General features: G+C 41.1%; 1 protein-coding gene across 1 annotated transcript in view; it reads right to left on the bottom strand.

Moving 5' to 3' along the window:
• Positions 1-21,123, bottom strand: part of gabrg1 (gamma-aminobutyric acid type A receptor subunit gamma1) — a gene marked incomplete at both ends in the record, with an annotated part of 58,446 nt that overhangs the window by 9,002 nt on the left and 28,321 nt on the right. The window contains 3 exons of the mRNA XM_080457679.1: positions 5,280-5,432; positions 9,931-10,068; positions 20,938-21,020. Coding sequence (XP_080313805.1) covers positions 5,280-5,432; positions 9,931-10,068; positions 20,938-21,020 — 374 coding nt within the window. The remainder of the gene's footprint in view (positions 1-5,279; positions 5,433-9,930; positions 10,069-20,937; positions 21,021-21,123) is intronic.

The raw sequence follows: 21,123 nt of genomic DNA, 5'->3' as shown, positions 1-21,123 counted from the left end.
CTACAAGCCTGCTCACACGCAGTTTAATGCCTCATCATATACGACACTTTCAAAAAACATTTAGGTCCTTTTATCGTCTACTCAGGCCTTTGTGTAGCCTGGTAAACCCTAGCTCCGGAAATCTCATTTGTCATTTATTTCAGGAGTGAGTCTGGCATGATCGCCCATTCTGCAATTTTGGCTGTGGGCTGGAGTTGGGTGGGAGTAATACCGTTGACTGACAACCCCTTCAGCCAATCAGCAGTGTTCCCCTTCAGCCAGTGCATTTTTACCACCTCCAGACTAATGTGACGCAACGGGACTTTTGAGACGGCCATGCCCAAAATAGGTTGCCTTATTCGGATACATGCGTGTCACTGCCCGCCCCTGCCGGTTCTCTGAATTTTTATTTTTAAATAGGCTCTGTCATGATTAATTGACCACATATATGAAGTTAAACAACTAAATTCTATCCAAACGATATCTTAAAAGTAAATTCCGTGCCTCAAAAAATAAGTTTGAGAGCGTTTTAAAACCGAAAGTAAGAAGTAAAGACAACGCACAAAAAACAATGGCTGCCGTTCGTTTTTGGTCGGCTGCACTCAGGCTGCACTCGGCTCCATTTGGGCTCACTCGAACTCGCCACCTGATTGGCCAACTTTCGCTGTCAATCACAGAACGATGAGCGACGACGCTGATAGGCTCGTCCATTTGGTGAACGGGCTAGAAACGCCCAGACAAGCCATCAGGCCAGACTCCTTCCTGAAATCAAATGGAAATGAGATTTTCCGGAGGGAGGGGCTTTACCAGGCTAGCCTTTGTGAGCCCCCCGGACAGTTTTTAAGTTGCTTGATTCAGTATTTAGATATTTGATATTCATTTTATCAGACACGCCCCCTTCCCATACAAACTCCATTTTAACTATGTTAGATTCATCGAAAACACCTTGGTTCTGGTGACTGATATTGTCTTTCTAATACGTGAGGAGACCATGTTTATTCAGTCACTTTTTTCATTATTATATATTTTTTTTAATTGGAAAATTAAAATCGTAAAATACAATAAAAAATGTATAAAATAAATGAAAAGTGATAAAAAAAACACAGACCCTCACTTATTGGGAGGGCAGTAGGAGTCATCAGAACCAAGTACGGGTGTTTTTGATGAATCTAACATGGTTAAAATGGAGTTTGAAGTTACAATGGGTTTGTATAGGAAGAAGGTGTGTCTGATAAAATGAATATCAAATATCTAAATACTGAATCAAGCAACTTAAAAACTGTCTGGGGGGCTCACACAAGCCTGAGTAGACGATAAAATGACACAAATGTCTTTTTTAAAGTGAAATATCCATTTAACTGTATTTTAATGCCAATACTTTTCTATTGTACTCTTTTGACTTTTCTTAAGTATTATTTATTATCAAGTAATTATTTTTATCATTGTTATTATCATTTGTATTATTATTATTACCCTTATTATTAAGTATTATTATTACTATTATTATTATTATTATTATTATTATGCTTTCTCAGGCTTTTTGTGCACAACTTATTTTCCTTTCTTTACTGCTAATTATTTCATTTTGCTCACTGAGCTGCAAACATGAAAGCCTGAATAAACAAGAGAGATTGATTGATTGAATGATTCATTGATTGCTTATTATTTACTTACTTATTTCTAAATGTCTACATTGTGGTATTGCTACTTGTACGTCAAGGAGTAGTTCACCCAAAACATGACTTATTTTCTATCCATTACACACCACATGAAGCCTTGAATTCATAGATATTTTTTTGTTTTTGTCGCATTCCTAAGCCAATAATTTGATGACGAGTCATCGGTCAATAGGAGACTCAGTATACCGGAGACTCCGCCGGTAGTAGCATGACCATAGACATGTAAAGGTAGACACCTCCTCCGGCTCTGAGGCGTCTGTATCTCGGGCGCGCACCAGCTTCCGCCCTCCCTCGGGAAGTTTCCGCATTCGTCACAGAAGGGGACGTTTGGTAGGCCAATCAGAGGCCTACCAAACGTCCCCTTCTGTGACGCACGCGGAAACTTCCCGAGGGAAGGCGATACAAGGTATTGCGATACAGGTCGCTCCAATGAACTGGAGGCCAATGAGGTATCTAGGTTTCTATATATATGAGCATGACCCCATGAATTCAAGGCTTCATGGGGTGTGTAATTGATAGAAAATAAGTCATTTTTAGGGTGAACTACTCCTTTAAAGGATGACTTGCCCCATTTTCAGCCTATCTTCATAATTGGTCCTCACTAATGCTCATGATAAAATGGTACAATTTGTTTCCACTCACTGTGTCTCATAGGAGGGCTGTGGACAGTTCAGAACCCCGCTCACCAGTGCCATCATCATTAGGCATTGCCATGTTTTTGTCACAGTCTGTGGCTCTATGTGCCTCCCAGCTTCCAGCTTTGCACACCTGACTATGGTCACCTCATCTCCCTCAGTTCGACGCACCTGCCGGCCATCAACTCATCAACCCTCACAGTATTTGAACCCTGGTTTCTATTCACTCCAGATCATTGCACAACCACCCATGGTAGTAGTTTGACTCTTGCCAGTTGTATTGAATTAACAGTTACTAGTCTGTTAATTCAAGTTTTCCCTAGAACTTGGTCAACTCCTTGTGTTACCTAGTATTCCTAGTGTTGTGCTCCTGTGTTACCTCAGAACCCAACCCTGTTCCACTGCCTGCCTGCCTGCCTGCCTGCTCACTTCCACGCCACCAACCCCTACTTCCACCATGTTTGTGAATACATAACCTTTAACTTGCTCCCTGTGTTTGGCTCTGCTTTTGGTTTCACCAGTTTGCAAACCGTGACACTTTCTTTTTTTTCCTACTTTTTTTAAAAATGCAAGAACAATGGTTTCTATTATAGCCTGCTAACTTTCTTTAATATTTTTTATCCCTCGATTTTTGTAACCCTTTTTTTCACCCGGTGCCAATTGTTTAAAGGCATACTAGGTAACGTTTTCAACAAAACTAAAGTTAAATTGTATATATTTTGTGAGTGGCAAAAGTTTCACAACACCCACTCCATGAATTTCACCCCCGGAAGCCTTTTATTTATATATTTTATATTGAACGTGGACTGGGGGGACTTTCCCGGGGAAATGACGTCATCTGGCTGGAAAACGGAGGTGGAAATGCACTGGTTTCCTGTTTGGCCAGGAACTACCGCAACGGTTTCCTGTTTGGCCAGGAACTATCGCGCTAATAACAAAAATGAACCTCACGCTGATTTTAAGAGAATGTAGGATTAGAAGATCGAAAAAGAACAGAAAAAGAAAGCACAGCTCATGGTAACTAATGCTCGACTGGCTAAGAGAAACGATCCGTAGATAGTATAAAACAATTAAAAGATCGCTTTTTGAAACGCTTCCGGCTTCCGGTGAAAACGAATGGAATTCTGGGTAATCGAGGACTTCGGAAATTGTATGCAGTGACGGTAGTGACCAGCAGAGGTTGCTAAAAATCGTTAGTTGTGAATTTGCATTGTACAACTTTAAGTGATCCTGGGCACTACCCTCCCCCTACCATCCTAGGGAGCCCAGGGCCGAGCTCATGCCTCCTTCAATGCATGAGAGCCAACTGACCTACTTGTCACCTGACAGGGGGGAATTCCTGGAATCCCTGGTTGGACGTAGCGTGTGGAAGGAACACGTTATTCCAACCAGTTCCTTTCCCCTCCATCAGGTGCCCCGGCTGACCAGGGGGAGGCAGGATTACTACATGTTTTTGTGAGGGTATTAACTACCCTAGGAGACACGGGGAGAACATGCAAACATGCCAACCCCACCTAGGGTATGGGCGCTGGTGACGCGGAGGAGAAGACACGCCCCAAGCGCCCACAGCTTCCCCGGCGGGAATCGAACCCAGGAACTTCTAGCTGTGAGGCGACAGCGCTACCGACTGCGCCACCGTGCCCCCTTACTAACTTTCCAGGAATAGAAAGCCTGCAGTTTATATTAGCTTGGATTCCCCATCGATGATGTCACTAATAGGCGGGTTCCTGAACTGTCCACAGCTCTCCTCTGAGATACAGAGTGAGTGAGTAGACACAAAATGGTACCATATTATCATGAGCATTAGTGACCAATTATATGATAAATAACATTTGAAGATAGCTGAAGTTGTCCTTTAAAGGGTCTACACGATGAAAATCACTTTTTTCTTGTTTTTTTGGGGTCCCCAGTGTCTCTTGTACCCAAAAAAATGTTTTTTTTTTAATTCAGTCATTCCTTCTCATTTCATGGATTTCCAGAATGGGCGTGTCTGAACAGGTGATCTCAGAATGGAAATGTTTCTGATGTCACAAACATTAATGATGGCAAACCCAATGTTAAATGAAAAGTGCCCGAATCGCTCCGAAACTTTTTCTACCCCCCCTAAGTGGGGGTCTACGAACAAATACTTCGGGCTCGGATTTTGGCTCCGCCCCCCGGAAGTGGGTGAAACAGGCACCTCAAACACTTGGTGGAATTGTTAAAAAAATTTCAAAGTGTTTTTTTTTCGATTTTGTATTTTTCTTAGATGCTTCTTTTTATGCAGAATTTTATTATTTTTATTTTATTTATTTTTTTAATATTTTTTTATTAACAGACAGAATTGCTCAGTAGCCCCCCCCTGCCCAAGAGGACGTTTTGGTATTGCAGCTGAAAGTGCTGTATAAGCCAGAGACAATTGACTTGGGATGAGTATATCTGAGTGATGATTTAGGCTCAAACCTTTTGAAAAAGGTTTGAGGGACATACACCATATGATATTAAATATCAAATATTTTTTTTTAATTCATGGTGTAGATCCTTTAAGTAAAATAATCAGAATAGAGCAGCAGTGGTTATTATAACTGTGGTTCTAAAGTTTTTTTGGCTCAGGTAAACCCTGTAAATAACTTTTTCATCCACCTGAATTACATTGTTACTTTATAGCACCTTACATTTATGTCATATTACAGTACGTACATATGTAAATGTCTCCCTCTAAGATACAGTATGTCACGAGAAAAACTTGAGAGAATATCTGTTTCCATTAGTACAGGCTGAAAATAACTTCATGCTTGACTTTTAATCACTTGAACCCCAGCATCCCTATTCTTGGGGGGGAAAAGAACGCACCAGTACAGTGCAATTCTGTTTTTACTACATATAGAGGTCGTTAAACTGAAGTGATGTTAATGAATTCAAAATGTTATCAAAGTTGCGTCACACGGCATGCACCCTAGGGTGGCGCGTCACCACACTTTGAGAAACCCTGTATTAGAACTCAGACCCAGGGATGTGCGGGCAGGAACAGCATCTTTGTTGATCCAGAAGGAGACCCAGCTCAGCACCACGATCATACTGCAGGGGATGTACGTCTGGATGGTGAAGTAACCCATCCTCCTGCTCAGGTCAAAGAAGATGGTCAAGATGACGTATTCGCCTGATGAAAAGAGAACATAAAGACGTTCCAGTGTGAGCCAAAGTGACAGTGAGACTTGTCACCTTATTGGCTGGGTGTGCTACTTCATTACACTAGATTTTCAGGCCGCAAAGCAGCCTTCAAAGCTAGTCCTATGTTGCGCTGATAAGAGCAACGGTCACCGAAGTATGGCCATTTGAAGTGTTAAACACTGCTATAACACTGCTGCCAAGCAGTGGTGCACTTGCAGCACCCAGGTGCACTGTCATACCTGTGCGATAGAGATGCGCGGATGGCCTCTCACGTCATCCGAATCCGCATGTACAAATTAATTATCCGCCCGTTATCCAACCGCAATAATTATATAAGCCAATTTAAATATCCGCACCAACCGTTTTTCCCGTATGTCAAAATATTATTATTTTCTGGTATTCCCCGTTAGTTGTGCGATGCGATCACAAAATGCATTGATTTAGCCTATGGAATGTCGGTGCATCTTTTTTCTTTTTTTTTAAACCGGTGCTGCGCTGAACATGAGCGCACATGCTCTGCTGCGCTGAACATAGACTCTGTGCGGCATCCAACATACAGGCATCCAACATACATGCGGCATCCAACATACAGAGCGCACTGCTCTGCTGCCAGCGCAGCACCGGTTTGAAAAAAAGAAAAAAGACGCACCGACATTCCATAGGCTAAATCAATGCATTTTGAGATCGCATCGCACAGAGGCTGCTCTACACACTCACACAGACACAAGCACGCAGAGATGTAGCTATTTTATGGATAGATATATTAGATGTCATTAATTTTTTTCCCGCAATATTTCACCCGCGGTTTATCCGATATTAATTAATAATTATATTTGATTGACCCGAATCCACCCAAACTGCGGTTAACTGCGGCAACCGCGGCTAAAACCGCGATCCGCGCATCTCTACTGTGCGACCTTGAGTTGGGGAGGTAGGGGCACTTCCGAGTTGCACCATTGAACTTCACAGCCCTCAGAGAGTGTGAAGGTGAAGTTTCAAGGCAACCGACAAATCGGAAGTAGGAAGGAAAACCCGGAAGTGGTAATGTTTGATCAAATTGGAATTATTTGGGACCACCCACCAACTTTGGAGCCTGTAGCATGCTGAGAACTGGAGTTATGGCTGTTCAAACCCTAGCGAATGGGAAAGCAGAGGTGGCGGGGCTTCAGAACTCACAGCCCGTCCCGTAAGACCACCTACCAATTTTTAAGCATTTAGCATACTAGGAAGTGGAGTTATGGCTGTTTAAACCCCAGTCAATAGGAACACAGAGGGGGCATTAGCAGCCCATCTGATGCTGCTGATGCCCCTTCCCTATTGGCCGTCTAAGAGCACCCACCAAGTTTGGGGCCTTTAGCATGCTGGGAACTGGAGTTATAGCTGTTAAAAGCCCAGCTAATAGGAACACAGAGTGGGTGGGCTTAAGCAATGACAGCCTGTCCTTATTGCCGTCTAAGAGCACCTACCAATTTTGGAGCGTTTAGCATGCTAGGAACTGGAGTTATGGCTGTTTAAAGCCCAGCCAATAGGAACACAGAGGGAGCGTAGCATCTGGGGACCCCACCCAAAAAAAAATCATGTGGGGAGGGTAAGGAGTTACACTCTTTAATGTTTTTTTTAATGTTTTTGACAAAGTCAAAGATGGTGGATTTAGAAAGATGCACCACCCCAATTTCAGCCACTAGAGGCGAAATGGTAGCCTGGTAAACCATCCCGGTCACGTGAATTCACATTATCATGTGTCTGCAGAAGACACATGAAAATGTGAATTCACGTCTCCTAAGACAGTGTATATCAACCCTGGCAAACGTCCCAATTTTGGGCCGGGGCTACTGCTGAGGTGTGCCGCGCCGTTTGAAGGAGGTTTGAAAAAAAATCATTTTGAAAAAAAAAAAGAAAAAAAAAAAGTTTTTTTTTTATTTTTATTTTTTTTAAACAATAATAATAATCAGGCATGCAAACAGCCCCGAGGTGAAAAGGGTGACAACATGCTGTTTTTTTTTCGGGTCAGGTGTCACACTATTGCCCTATTTGGATTCAAAACGGCTAGTGGAAGCTGAAAAGCTACAAGTTTGCATGTCTGAATAATGCAAAAACAGAAATATTTGTTTGCATTTGCTTTTTTTCTCCCCCATATATTTTCATGATAAAAAAGTGCGTATCGTATCGAAATCGTATCGAAGTTGTGTGCCCAATATTGTATCGTATCGTTTCGTGAAATGTGAAAATCGGCACACCCCTAGTGTGTGTATATAGATATACCGTATATATATATATAATTATATATACCGTATATCTAGGTGTGCCCTGGGATTTTTTGGCTATGCCAGGTGTGCCTTGGCACAAAAAAGGTTGATTTTTAAAGAAGGGTACCCCTGGAGAAAATGTATGTGCCCTGATCTAAAATGAGCCTCCCACAAAAAAATTATCAATTACCCTCCCCAAGTGATTAAAAAAAAGATTAACCCTCCCCGCCTAGGAGTGTCACGATATATTGTCCCACGATATAGCCTATCGTGGTATTATACGATAGGTATTGTCATGATGTCATACTGTATCGTAATATTTTTTAAATTATTTTTTTAATAAAAAAAGAACACTTTCTTTTTTTTTGCTGCCGGTGAAAGTTATAGGAGTTCTTACTGTATGGTGTATGCGTATCACAGTAATTATTAATCATGTCTTCCATCATATTCAAGGTATTTTGGAGAGAAATGAAACTCCAGTCACTTTCAGTTTAAACACTGCAAGGGGGAGGGGTTGTGTGTCAGCTGATGCTCGTTGACGCTCGTTAATCTGACATGCATCAGAGCAGATATGCCTCTGCACTCTCAAATAGTCCTACATCTAATCTAAGATTGTTTACACGGTAGTATACTGTATCTGGTATTATAGTTTTTTTTTTAGCTGTTGGAAATAACTAGGCTATACTTGGTTGATAAAGTTGAGATGACAGAAATATGAGGTTTGTGGAATTTATAGTTATGCAGTGTTATATTATATGTGTTATATTAGTGTCTATTTGTCCTCTGAAACAATGGGTTTATAGTTACTGAGAACTTCACTTCTCCCTTAAGCTTGCACAAATGTATTTATTTGTGTGTACAAAGCACTTTGTAATTGTTTTTTAAAGTGCTTAAAGTTATTTTAAACTAAAGATGATGGCCAATGTTGATGATACATGAGAAAAGAACGTTAATAATGTATCATATCGATATCATATGCCCAACATCATGTATCGTATCGTGAAATTAGTGTATCTTGACACCCCTAACCCTCCCCATCAAATACAACATCACATTTAAAACTGATATGTCCGATGTTTTGCTTTCCACATTGATTAGAACATTACTGTAGTCAGTCTTGCTAAATGCACAGTGTAGAATCTGTAGTAGTGGTAGCAGAATGGATAGTGTTCTCAACTTACATGTGGGGAACCCATTGAATCCTGGTCAGATTGAAGAAAGTTGAGTATTTGGTAACCAGTAGTTTACAACTTTTGACACTCTGCCCTTTTAATTATTAACTACAGTGACTACACTGTTGCCTACATAAAACAAATTAGGCTATCAATTATGGCCTGATGATTCTGGTTTTACTTGTGTAGCTAGGCTGGCATCTATACACTGTCCATATAGATCCAAATTAATCACATGCACGTAATTTCTTCAAATGATTATGAATATCCAGTTATAAATTGGTCATTGTAACCTACCTGGTGTATGTAATTATATGAGCAACAAAAACACACTTAAAAGAGGATATCTCTGTGTTGAAAACTGGGATAATGCATCTCTCCAATATGCCTAACGCCTGTTGAAGTTTTGCTTAATTGTTCAACCACCATCGTTAAAACGCTGAATAGATTTGACTGGGTCGTTCACACTCACTGTGCGTTGATGGCTTGTTAACGACCATCATTGATTCTAAATAGACCAAGGTGTTACTTGATTTGAATCTTTTGTATCCTTTGAAATAGAGAGGGGTCATTTCACTATTTTATCAATTCAAAATTGCATGACCCTCCCTTGGATTCAAAGTAAAATTAGCTGACCCTCCCTTGGGCTAAAATTAGAAAGGCATGACCCTCCCCTATTTTCCTCCAGGGACCCCCTTCTGTAAATTTTGACTGGTCCCTAAGTGGGCACCGTCTGACAGCAGATCTCGCGAACGACCTAGGTTTACTGGTGCTAGATCTATGTTTATCGGTGCTACATCTCGCGAGAGTGTGTTGCTGGGACAGAGAAAGGCAGTATGTCTGTCAGTATGTTCAGAAGACTGTGTGGCTTGTGACGATTGGCTCCAATATTTAGTTCAGTGACCATGGGGCTAAAGAAGGGTTCAGAAGTTGTGTTCACGTTCAATTCTCCCATTGGAATGAATAGACTCCAAACTAATTCCGGTCACCTAAAAAGGTGGCCTCCTACGTCACGCACATACGGGAGATGGCATGTGCTTCTTTTTTTTTGTCTTGGACACAGTGTCACCTGACTGGGTGTTTGCTACTTCAGAGGTGTTCCTCAGTCCCACAAAGGCAAACTGGTACAGTCTCCAGTACCGCTGGTCTGCAACCTCCACCGAACGCCTCTGCCACCTGTATATGATCTCATTCTTAGGATAGCCATCTACACACACGCACGCACGCACGCACGCACGCACGCACGCACGCACGCACGCACGCACGCACGCACGCACACACGCACACACACACACACACACACACACACACACACACACACACACACAGAGAGAGAGGTTACTATACTTGTGAGGACATAAACGTTTTTGGACAGCGATTTTATGAATGTTTTGTCATTTTTAACCGTAAGCCGAAAAATGTAAGATCTAGGTCACACAGTTGTGAGCTATTTTTGCATGACACTGGTATGACATCTAACCTCGAAATGTCTAATCCTAATCCTAATGCCAACCTGAATCTTTTCCTAATTGTAAACATATCTCTAAAAGTATATATACTGCTCAAAGAAATGTAGGGAACACTTTGATCCCTTAATTGTTTAGATTTTTCATGAACTGTGTACATACTGCTAACAACAACTGCTCAAAAGAATTAAGGGATCAAAGCGTTCCCTTAATTATTTTGAGCATTTTTTCCAACCATAAAACAGCAATTCTTCGTGTGAGGACCAGGAAAATGGTCCTCACAATGTTTATTTCTCATATTCTACTATACCTGTGGGGACATTTGGTCCACACAAGTATAGTAACACGCACGCACGCACGCACGCACACACACACACACACACACACACCAGTGGTGTGTTCTAGGTTTAATCGGAGGGTATACGATAATAATTCCCTGCACGACATGCGCGATACGCTAGCGCGTTTTCAATGGATGAAATGGTTAGTAGACGGTATAGTGCTTGCCAACGTGTCGTCACCACGGGGGGGCGTGGCATAGTAGCTGCAGACATACTTGTGGGGGTCAATGTTAAGTCAACCTGTTTATACCCCACAAAGATGTCCGCGCTACCAAATGAAACTTGTTGACACCCCCTTCAGGATTTTTTTGTACGCACTATACGCTTTTTCCCAAACAAATCTGCACTGTATACGGTGTATACAGCGTAACATGATAAGAACACACCACTGACACACACACACACACACACACACACACACACACACACACACACACACACACACACACACACACACACACACACACACACACACACACACACACACACATATCCTCGTATGTCCACAACTATTACTTTTCAAGGAATGGGAAAAATATTGTGTATATATATAGTATATTACATATATATATGTAATATACTGTGTACCAATGGATCCAATGTAGTTATTTAGTCACAAGCTCTTGTTTATACTCTTAATTGGTTCAATATTCAGAAAACCCACAGACACACTTTCATATTTGTGTGGTCATTTTATCATCTGCTCAGGCTTTGGAAAATTTGTGTGTATATATATGTATATAAAACATTGCAGATCCACAAGCTCACAATGTGTCACGATGTGACCAATTGTGAGCTTGTAGATCTGCTATGTTTGGTACTTTTGTGTGACACTGTTAGAGTGATGAAGTAGGGCATTAACACATTGGCTGCCAAAGACGCATATCTGCGTTCTATTTAATTTCTCGCCTGGCTGCCAAAGACGCAGATCTGCGTTCTATTTAAAAAAAAAATATATATTTTTAGACCCAAAGACCAAGGAGATATGATATATCAAAGATTTAAACTCCTATCCACTTTATTGTTAACTTAAAACTTAAAAAATCTGTATCTCGGCTCCTGAGAATTTTTTTTTTCAATGAAAAATTTCTGGCAGTCTACAGCAAAAAATCTGAAATAATTCTGGCAGGAAATGAGTTTACGAACAAAAAAAAAGAAAACATTAACATTATTAACACATTGAGTGCCAAGGACGTAGATCTACGTCGCCTCAAATCCAACCGCCGGGTGCCATAAACGTAGATCTACGTCTTTTCATTATTATTATTTTTTTCACAAGAGGGCGCTCTAACCCATCTTAGGAATGATCCCTCGACTCTGCTAGAAGGAATTGACGGATGTGACATCATCCCAAAATACATCACTTACGTCCATTCCTATATTAGGATTTGTAGAAAAACACTCCTAGCTACCCCATGAATTGAGTACGTGAGGATCCCATTTGAAACAAGCCATTGCGGCTTTCCTGTGCAATCCATTTTAGTTGACCTTGTATTGTAAAATGTACTTCCATGTGTTTTTCTCTGCAAACTTCTAAATAAAGTATTCAATCAATTAAAAAAAAAGTCAACAGGTGATCGCTCCAAAATGGCCGATCGCGGTAGAAATGTTATTGTTCCAGTGGATAAACGGGACCCTCCCCCAATCCCCGGACACCTTTTTTTTACATCCGCGTGCACGTTGTGGCTTCTGCGGCTGTCCGAAGATCGTCAAAACACGGTAAATAAAACGCTGGCACTCTGAGGATGATTTGTATGCGTGTGTGTGTGTGTGTGTGTGTGTGTGTGTGTGTGTGTGTGTGTGTGTGTGTGTGTGTGTGTGTGTGTGTGTGTCTAAATCTAAATCCTAACAGTTTTTTGAAAAAAATAAAAAATATATTTTTTCACGATTTTTCAAAAATAGCAGATCTACAAGCTCGTAGCGCGGCACTCGGTGCCGCGTTATGAGCTTGTAGATCTGCTATTTTTGAATAGCCAAAGACATCTAAAGTGACACAGATGCGTTCCAGGTATCAATGAGGGCAAGAACCCCTTGGTAGAGGTTTGGGTTATGTAGTTACCTTGTCATGATGTAACTCCAAAGGTGGACAAGAAATAAAAAATAATTGCTCCATTGACTAGCTCCATTCAAAAATATTCTCCTCATTGACTTACATTGTACAGTGAAACAACTCTCAAAGTCACTCTTTTAGCATATAAACAAATGCAAATAAAGCTGATTCAGACAATATGGAACATTTTTATGATTTTGTAATTAAACTATGAGAGCTGTTTCACTGTACAATGTAGGTCAATGAGGAGCATAACTTTTTTAGAATGATTCATTTCTAATCAATGGAGCAACCTTTCATGATTTCTCGCCCACCCTTGGAGTTACATAATGGCAAGGCAACTACACAATACAAATCTCTACCAAAGTGTTCTTGCCCTTTAATGGTCTGGATTTACCATTGGGCTAGGGTGGGCTGCAGCCCAGGGGCCCCCAAGTGGAGGCAAATATTATCAAATTGTAAAGTAAGCCTATAGCCTGACTCGACGATCCAAATCCGGTGAAATTGGTGGTGTAATGTGCTTCAATGTGACCACCAGTTCTCCTATTTAAACCATTAATTAATTCATAGTTAACACTTTGATCAGTGCGTGGAGCTGACTGCCTTTGATGTGCCAACGAGGTCTGAGGCAGGCAGCAGCTCTGACCATGTGCTCTCTGTCAGAAGCCACAGACTGTTGGATAAATGCTTCAACTTAATCATTATCATTATTCAATGTTGCTGGCCGCCATGGCACCTCTAATATTATTGACATCAAAACAAGAGCCGTGGGTTGCTTTTAAAGGCTATCCTATAAACTCCAGGTAAGTTTAATTTTTCGCTTTTAAATAAGAAGCTTTGATTGGAAACCAGCATAGCTGATCAAGAGACATCCACTGTCGGAAATCACGGCAGTGGAAAACATTTCCACAAAGATGACTGTTTAACTTCAGTGGCTGCTTGTCGGGTGTCTGTCTTGGTGTCAGGCTACTAACGTCAGGTGCACTAGACTAGGTCAGTGGTTCTCAACCTGTGGGTCGGGACCCCCGGGGGTCCCCACATGATTTTGAGGGGGGTCCCCAGATGACAGTGAAGTGACAATTTTAGAATATGAAAAATCAAACAGATCCATCTTGATCACATGACTATAGAGATCATGTGTACCGATGTGCGTGAAATTTGGATAAAATCTGAAGGCTTAATATCAAAAATTTGTTTTACATAAGTCGGCCTGCTGGTGGCGGTATGAAAGACAAAAGTGAAAAATGCAGGGACTATGTTTTTTCTTGGCCTCTAGGGAGTGTGCGTGCAAAGTTTTATGCAGATTGGTGCAGTTTTAGTTAAAAACGCAAATGGGCCTGTTATAGCGCCACCATGAGGCTGATTTGAAAAATGTAAAGTGGCGTGTGAAATTTCACGGAAATCGCAAGCTGCGTTCATGATTTGAGGCATTTTGTTCAAAACGGAGCAATCCTGCAAACCTTGGAAGCCAACCTTAGCCAATCAGGAGGGAATATGGAAAATCGGACAGATCCGTGGTGATCACATGACTAGAGATACTGTGTACCGATTTGCATGACGTTTGGATAAAATCTGTAGGAGTAATGGAAAACAATGGGTTTTGCACAAACCGGCCTCCTGGTGGCGCTATAACAGGCCCATGTGAAAGATTTGGGGCAGAGGTTCTGAATTGGCATCCAGGGAGTGTGTGTGCACAGTTTCACAGCGGCCGGGCCAACGGTGCCGGAGATTAGCCGCTCGCAGACAGATGGACACACGGACACACGGACACACGGACACAAGGACGGACGGACATGGGGTAAAACATACTCTCTCACCATGCCTTCGGCCTGGCGGAGACAACAATATGGCTCGCCTCCTAGTAGACATGATTTCTTGTTTAGAACCTAGCTAGCTACATCACACATCTCCTCTAAACCATTTAAATATCTAAGTGCATGATGTGCATCTGACTTATAGCTCCATCATCACAGCAGCTCAAAACCTTTATAAGGCATATCATGTCTAGTTTAGCTACATCACATCTGGAAAAATAACACATTTATTGTGAATCTGATGAGGTAAACAACAGCAGCTCAAGTCAAAACCATTGATAAGGCATCATGTCTTGTTTAGCTTCATCACAGCATAACACTTTTGCTTAATTGTATTACCACCTATTGTCCCATCTTTCAGTCTCACAAATCGTGTATAGATGTGTTATTTGTTCAGATGTGATGTAGTCTCGCGTGGCCAGACTGTTGCCTCCAACAATTTTCAAATGTTTCCGGTCATACAGTCGCGCAAATTTATCCTAATATAAATACAAATCATCTAAGCATATTTTGCTTGCTGCTTAGCAGAAATGAAAGTAAAATGTAAAGATATTTTAAAATATATTTTCGTGAACGGAAGTGCTAGTTTCCTCTCTCGGATTTCGGGAGTTGTAGTTCCAGACTCTATATAGCATTCAGAGATTGTGGAACTACGCGAGACTAGATGTGATGTAGCTTAAGTCAGCTGTTGTTGTTTACCTCATCAGATGCACTATAGATGTGATGTAGCTAAGACATGATATGACTTATAAAAGTTTTGAGCTGCTGTGATGGAGCTAAAAGTCAGATGCACATCATGCACTTAGATGTGTGTGTTGTTGTTGTTTTTTCAGATGTTCAGATGCACATCATGCACTTAAATGTATTTTTTTTTCCCACAAATGTTTTATATTTCATATAAAATGTTTTTGAGGAGATGTGTGATGTAGCTAGCTAGGTCCTAAACAAGGAAGCGTGTTTATAGTAATTGCACGGAAATTAAGCACTTTTTACAAACAAAGTATGCTATTTTTGCAATGTAGTTAAATAAAAGTTGTGAAAATGTGGTGGCGCGTTGTGTCAAGTGTACATATGAGATTAATCCAATCCAATTGGATTAATAGCTTGGGGGGGTCCGGCACCCGGCCCCTTGGGTTTCTGACAATGTGGCCCCCTGAACAATTTAACTGAATAGCCCTGCCTTAATATCATTTTTTTCAAAAAAGAAAGAAAAGAAAAAATACCATTACTGCACAAAAGTAATCAACAAACTATACAATAACTTGTCAAACATTTAACATTAACAAATTGTTAAATAATATAAGAAAGAGGCAAACATTGTTAAAATAGCTGATCTACAAGCTCACAACGCTATTTTCACATTATTTGTCTGTGTCTGAGTCAAACTAAATGTAATGCCTCAACTTCTACAATTCCAAGTGCTTGTCGGGATGGGGGGCCCCAGTTCAAATATAATTATTCTGGGGGTCCCCAGTTCAAATATTATTGTTTTGGGGTTCAAATATGATTATTTTGGAGGGTCCCCAGTTCAAATATAATTATTATGTTGGGGGCGTCGCGGCCTGAAAAGGTTGAGAACCACTGGACTAGACTACATAGACTATGGCTTACGATAAACTCCAAAACCGACATGAGCCCGTGAATGTCCAAAATAAAGACAGACCCACATGCTATAACGTTGTACAACCACTATATTGCATTATGTGCAGTTAAATTTACCAAACAATTTAAAGGTAGGGTAAGTGATTTTCTTTGGTTAAAATAAGTGTTAAATAGCTCTATATTCTGATAGTACTCATTGCAATAGAGTGTTTGTTCAGTAAAAGGAGTCTCCTTGTCTCTCCAGCTCTTTATAAAATAGAAAATGCATTTTTGTTTCAGTTTCATTTCCAATTTTATCCAATCAGGATACAGAACTCAATCAGGATATAGATTAAACAAGTGGAATTGGAAGTGATGACACTAAGAAATGAGCAGGCAAAATTGGAACTGGAACGCTATAAAAATGAAGCTTGAAAATGGGTACTTTCTCCTGATTGGCTGAGATTTTGACACCTACCGGAACATGTATTTTCTGTTTATTAACTCTTTGACTGCCGTCGACGCGTTATCGAGTCAATTGCTAGTTTGTCCACATGGCCGTCGACGCGTTAGACGCGCTGATAGCTTTTTCATTGTTTAATCTGTGATCGCGCAGCTCTGTGTATTTTCCACCATCACTTTCGCTTTCCATTTACTTCACACTCACCCGGATCCGGACCCATGATGCAGATTCCGTTTCCGGTTCTCTAGAAGCCTGAAAGTATAGGGAAAAACACGTTTTTTCCCACGGTATAAAAAACAAGCGGAGAGCTCTAGCTCCACTCTCTCTAGTCTGGATGACGAACAGCCATCGTCGTCGTGTATACCAACTATCTGAAGCCCGATCGGTGAGCTTCGAAAACGTCACATCCGGATATGACGTATGACGCTTGGACTGTCTGAGCCTGTTTGGGGGGGGGGGGTCGAGCGAGTGAGCGAGTGATCGAGAGGTCGATCTGCTGCTCTCTGCTGGTCGATCTGTCGTGTGTGTTTAAAACCGCAGCCAGACAAAAAAATGTTAATGTAAAATAACAAAAAAAAAAATCGCTGGCACTGGGGGAGTACTTTATGAAAATACTCTGGCAGTCAAGAGCTGGAGAGACGGGGAGACTCCTGTTACTGAACAAACACTCTATAGCAATGATTACTATCACAATATAGTGCTTTAACCTTTTAACAAAATACTTTTTGTTTTAACCAAAAAATATCACTTACCCTACCTTTAAGGTAGCCAAAAGCCATGTGGTATTTGTAATTGTTGTTGTTGTTGACAGTAACCTAATCATGCTGCTGCACTTAACTGTATTGTAGTCAGGCCTGAATCACTCTGCACTAAACTGTACATTGTTAATGTTACAGAGATATTTAATACAAGTTGCTCATTGTTGGACAGCAAGCAGTCTGTGTGTGGTCCCCCTTATTGTGTGTCAAATGACAAGATGACTTGCAAAAATCAAAAGTCATTAATGCCCTATATTAGTTTTTCTTGTCGTTCTCAGTGTACAGACTTGCTTTTTCCTAATGTGCTTTAAATTATGCCAATAATATGCATGTGTCATAATTCCTAGATCGAGTAGTTGTAGTTTATCATTTTGTGGTAGGGGGGCCTCATCAATGACTCAAGCCCAGGGCCCCCCACAACCCTAAATCCGGCCCTGATGGTGAATGAAGAATCCAAAAACGAAGACAATACTTGATGAATTGAAGTAAATTGGAGATCAACATTAACTCTTTGACTGCCAGAAATAAAACATTGTTTACTACACCACTGCCAGCGAAAATCAGCGTTTTCCTTACCTTTCAACTAGTCACAGAATATTTATTTTCAGTCCGATGGAGCCCCCAACCATTGGAAAACAAAGACGTGTCTCTGTGGTGTCCGCGAGAAAACTGTTGTCTAGTTGTGGGCTCTTGAATATAGCCTAAAATGGCCGCGTCCACAAGAAAGTGGAGGAAACGACACTTTTCCAGATCCAATAACATGGAAGTGGATGTGGCCTTTTTTTTTGCGATTACGTCATTTCCTGTTTCAATACGTCACTGATGGTCAAGCATTGGCTCATGTGTTAGCTAACAGTGCCATCTAGCGTAAAACACTGAAAACACAAAATCTCGGATTTTGGAATATGAAAAGTTAGACGGATCTGTCTTGATCACTTGACTATAGAGATAATGCCGATTTGTGTGATGTTTGGACAAAATTTGTGGGTGGCATTTGCTCCGCAACGTATTGCGAATGTGCATGCAAAGTTTCACCGCAATCGGACATTCATGATTTGCGGCATTTTGTGCAAACTTTAGATGTCAATCTTAGCCAATCAGGATTCAATATGAAAAATCTAACAGATCCGTCTTGATCACATGACTATAGAGATCATGTGTACCGATTTGCGTGACATTTAGATACAATCTGAAGGAGTAATATTTTTTACATAAGTCGGCCTCCTGGTGGCGCTATAAAATGCAGATGTGAAAAATGCAGGGCAAAGGTTTTCCTTGGCCTCTAGGAAGTGCACATACAAAGTTTTATACATATCGGTGCAGTTATAGGTAAAAACACAAATATATATAAAACCTGATATAGCGCCACCATGAAGCTGATTAGAAACATTTCAAGTGGCATTTATTCCTTGGCCTAGTAGGAAGCAAAATGTCACGGAAATTGCATGCTGTGTTCATGATTTGAGGCATTTTGTTCAAAACAGAGCACGACTGGAAACTTTGGAAGCTTTTTTTTAATATATATTTTCTCTAAAACGTTTTTTACCCCTTTTTCTTCCCAATTTAGTCTTAAGCCAATTGATTCCTCCCGACACACATTTCTGTGTTGTCACTGCTGTCGTATCCTACTGACTCACCTGCCAGTGAGGAGCCCCCACCAGGAGTGACGTAGAACCTTCGTCCTGCTCCTCCCGCCCAACACTCCCCTCTGACAGGTGCCGCCCCAGCCCGTAGGAGTATGTGCAATAACCAGTATCACCCTCCCCGCCCAGCTTCCCCCCCCCCCCCCCCGAACACAGGCCAATTGTGTTTGTGTATAGACGCTCGACAAAGTTCATTGGACCACAGTGGATTCCACAACCTCCGTGGTGGTGGGCAGTGACTTTACCACTGCGCTACCCGAGCGCTGGAAGCCATTTTTAGCCAATCAGTGAAAAATCTGAAAGACACGTTCTGTTTAATGACTATAGAGATACTGTGTACCGATTTGTGTGATGTTTGGACAAAATCTGTAGGAAAAAAACTGTCAAAAAATGTGTTTTGCAAAAAGCGGCCTCCTGGTGGTGCTATAACAGACCCATGTGAGATGAAGCGATCAAGCCAACGGTGCCGAAGATTAGCTGTCCACAGACAGAATGACGGACGGATGGAATGACGGACGGACGGACAGGGGGTAAAACATACTCTCTCGCCATGCCTTTCGGCCTGGCGGAGACAAATATCCGGTCATAAACTCCAAAACATGCATTTAAAGTCCTCTCGTCTTTGATCTCGGTGTGAACCTTTCCAAAATTTAACCATAGAAGGAGGGCTAAACGGTTTCATGCATGAGTGAAGAACGCGGAGACGAGAGGACTTTAAATGCACTGGGAGCGTTGTTTTGGAGTTCATAACCGTTTTTTTTAAATATAGTTTTGACTTCTTACAAACGGAAATTCTCTGTGTCCAAGACATCACAGGGTAAGCAATAGAAATAAAGTAGTTTCTTGGGTGAAGTATTCCTTTAAGTACAATTTGGAGGTACATCTACTTTACTTGAGTATTTCAATTTGTGTATACTTTACATTTCTATCCACTACATCTCAGATGCAAATATTGTACTTTTGTACAATTGTACCAATACAATTATTTGGCATTTGATATTTGACTTTAGTTACAAGGTACTTTTAGACAGATTTACATGAATAAAACACATAAGCCCTATTTCATACTTCAGCTATTCAAAAATAGCCGTCAATGTGTCACGTCACACTTTATTTTTGAAAAAGTTTGACAAAATATGAAAAGTTTGAGTACATTTATTTTGGTACTATAAAGTTTAATTTGATGCCAATACTCTTGTAATTTTACTCAAGCAAAATATTGAATACAGGCCTTTAGCTTGAAACAGAGTATTTCCATATTGTGGTATTGACACTTTTTACTTAAAGAATTCGAGTACTTCTTCCACCACTGGTGTGACTGTGACGTTAAGCTAAAGCATGATGCATGAGACATATGACTCAATGACAATGACACAGACGGGGGAGCTGTTATTCCAACAGCCTGTCGGAGCTATATATATATATATATATATATATATATATATATATATATATATATATATATATATACGCACGCACGCACGCACGCACGCACGCACACACACACACACACACACACACACACACACACACACACACACACGTGTGTGCATGCATGCGTGCGTAACATGCACTTCTTTATTATTGGTTTAATAATGGAGGATAATGGATAGTTGGATGAATAATAGATAGATAGCTACAGACCTAGTTCATAATGATAGATAGCTGCAGGCTGATAGAAGAAATGGGGTCGCACGCCTCAAGACACATGGCTCTTTTTTGGTGTGTGTGTGTGTGTGTGTGTGTGTGTGTGTGTGTGTGTGTGTGTGTGTGTGTGTGTGTGTGTGTGTGTGTGTGTGTGTGTGTGTGTGTGTGTGTGTGTGTGTGTGTGTGTGTGTGTGTGTGTGTGTGTGGGGGGGGGGGTAGTCTGCAGTACAGCCGTGATCTCTAAGGGGAGATTACTGAAGCTGAATAGGAGATGAGCTGGTTGAGCAAACATGGGAAAAAACAAGACACCTACAGCTGGAGAACTCCAGGGGGCAGGAGTGTTCATCCATGGGAAAGTTATGCAGCTTAAGGTAGCACTCCGCATTTATAGTCAACCTGACGGAAAACACACACACACACACACACACACACACACACACACACACACACACACACACACACACACACACACACACACACACACACACACACACACACA

The sequence above is a fragment of the Gymnoscopelus braueri genome, assembly GCF_963280865.1.
Source record: "Gymnoscopelus braueri genome assembly, contig: SCAFFOLD_233, whole genome shotgun sequence".
Lineage (NCBI taxonomy): Eukaryota > Metazoa > Chordata > Actinopteri > Myctophiformes > Myctophidae > Gymnoscopelus > Gymnoscopelus braueri.
This window is presented reverse-complemented; position numbering and strand designations above follow the sequence as displayed.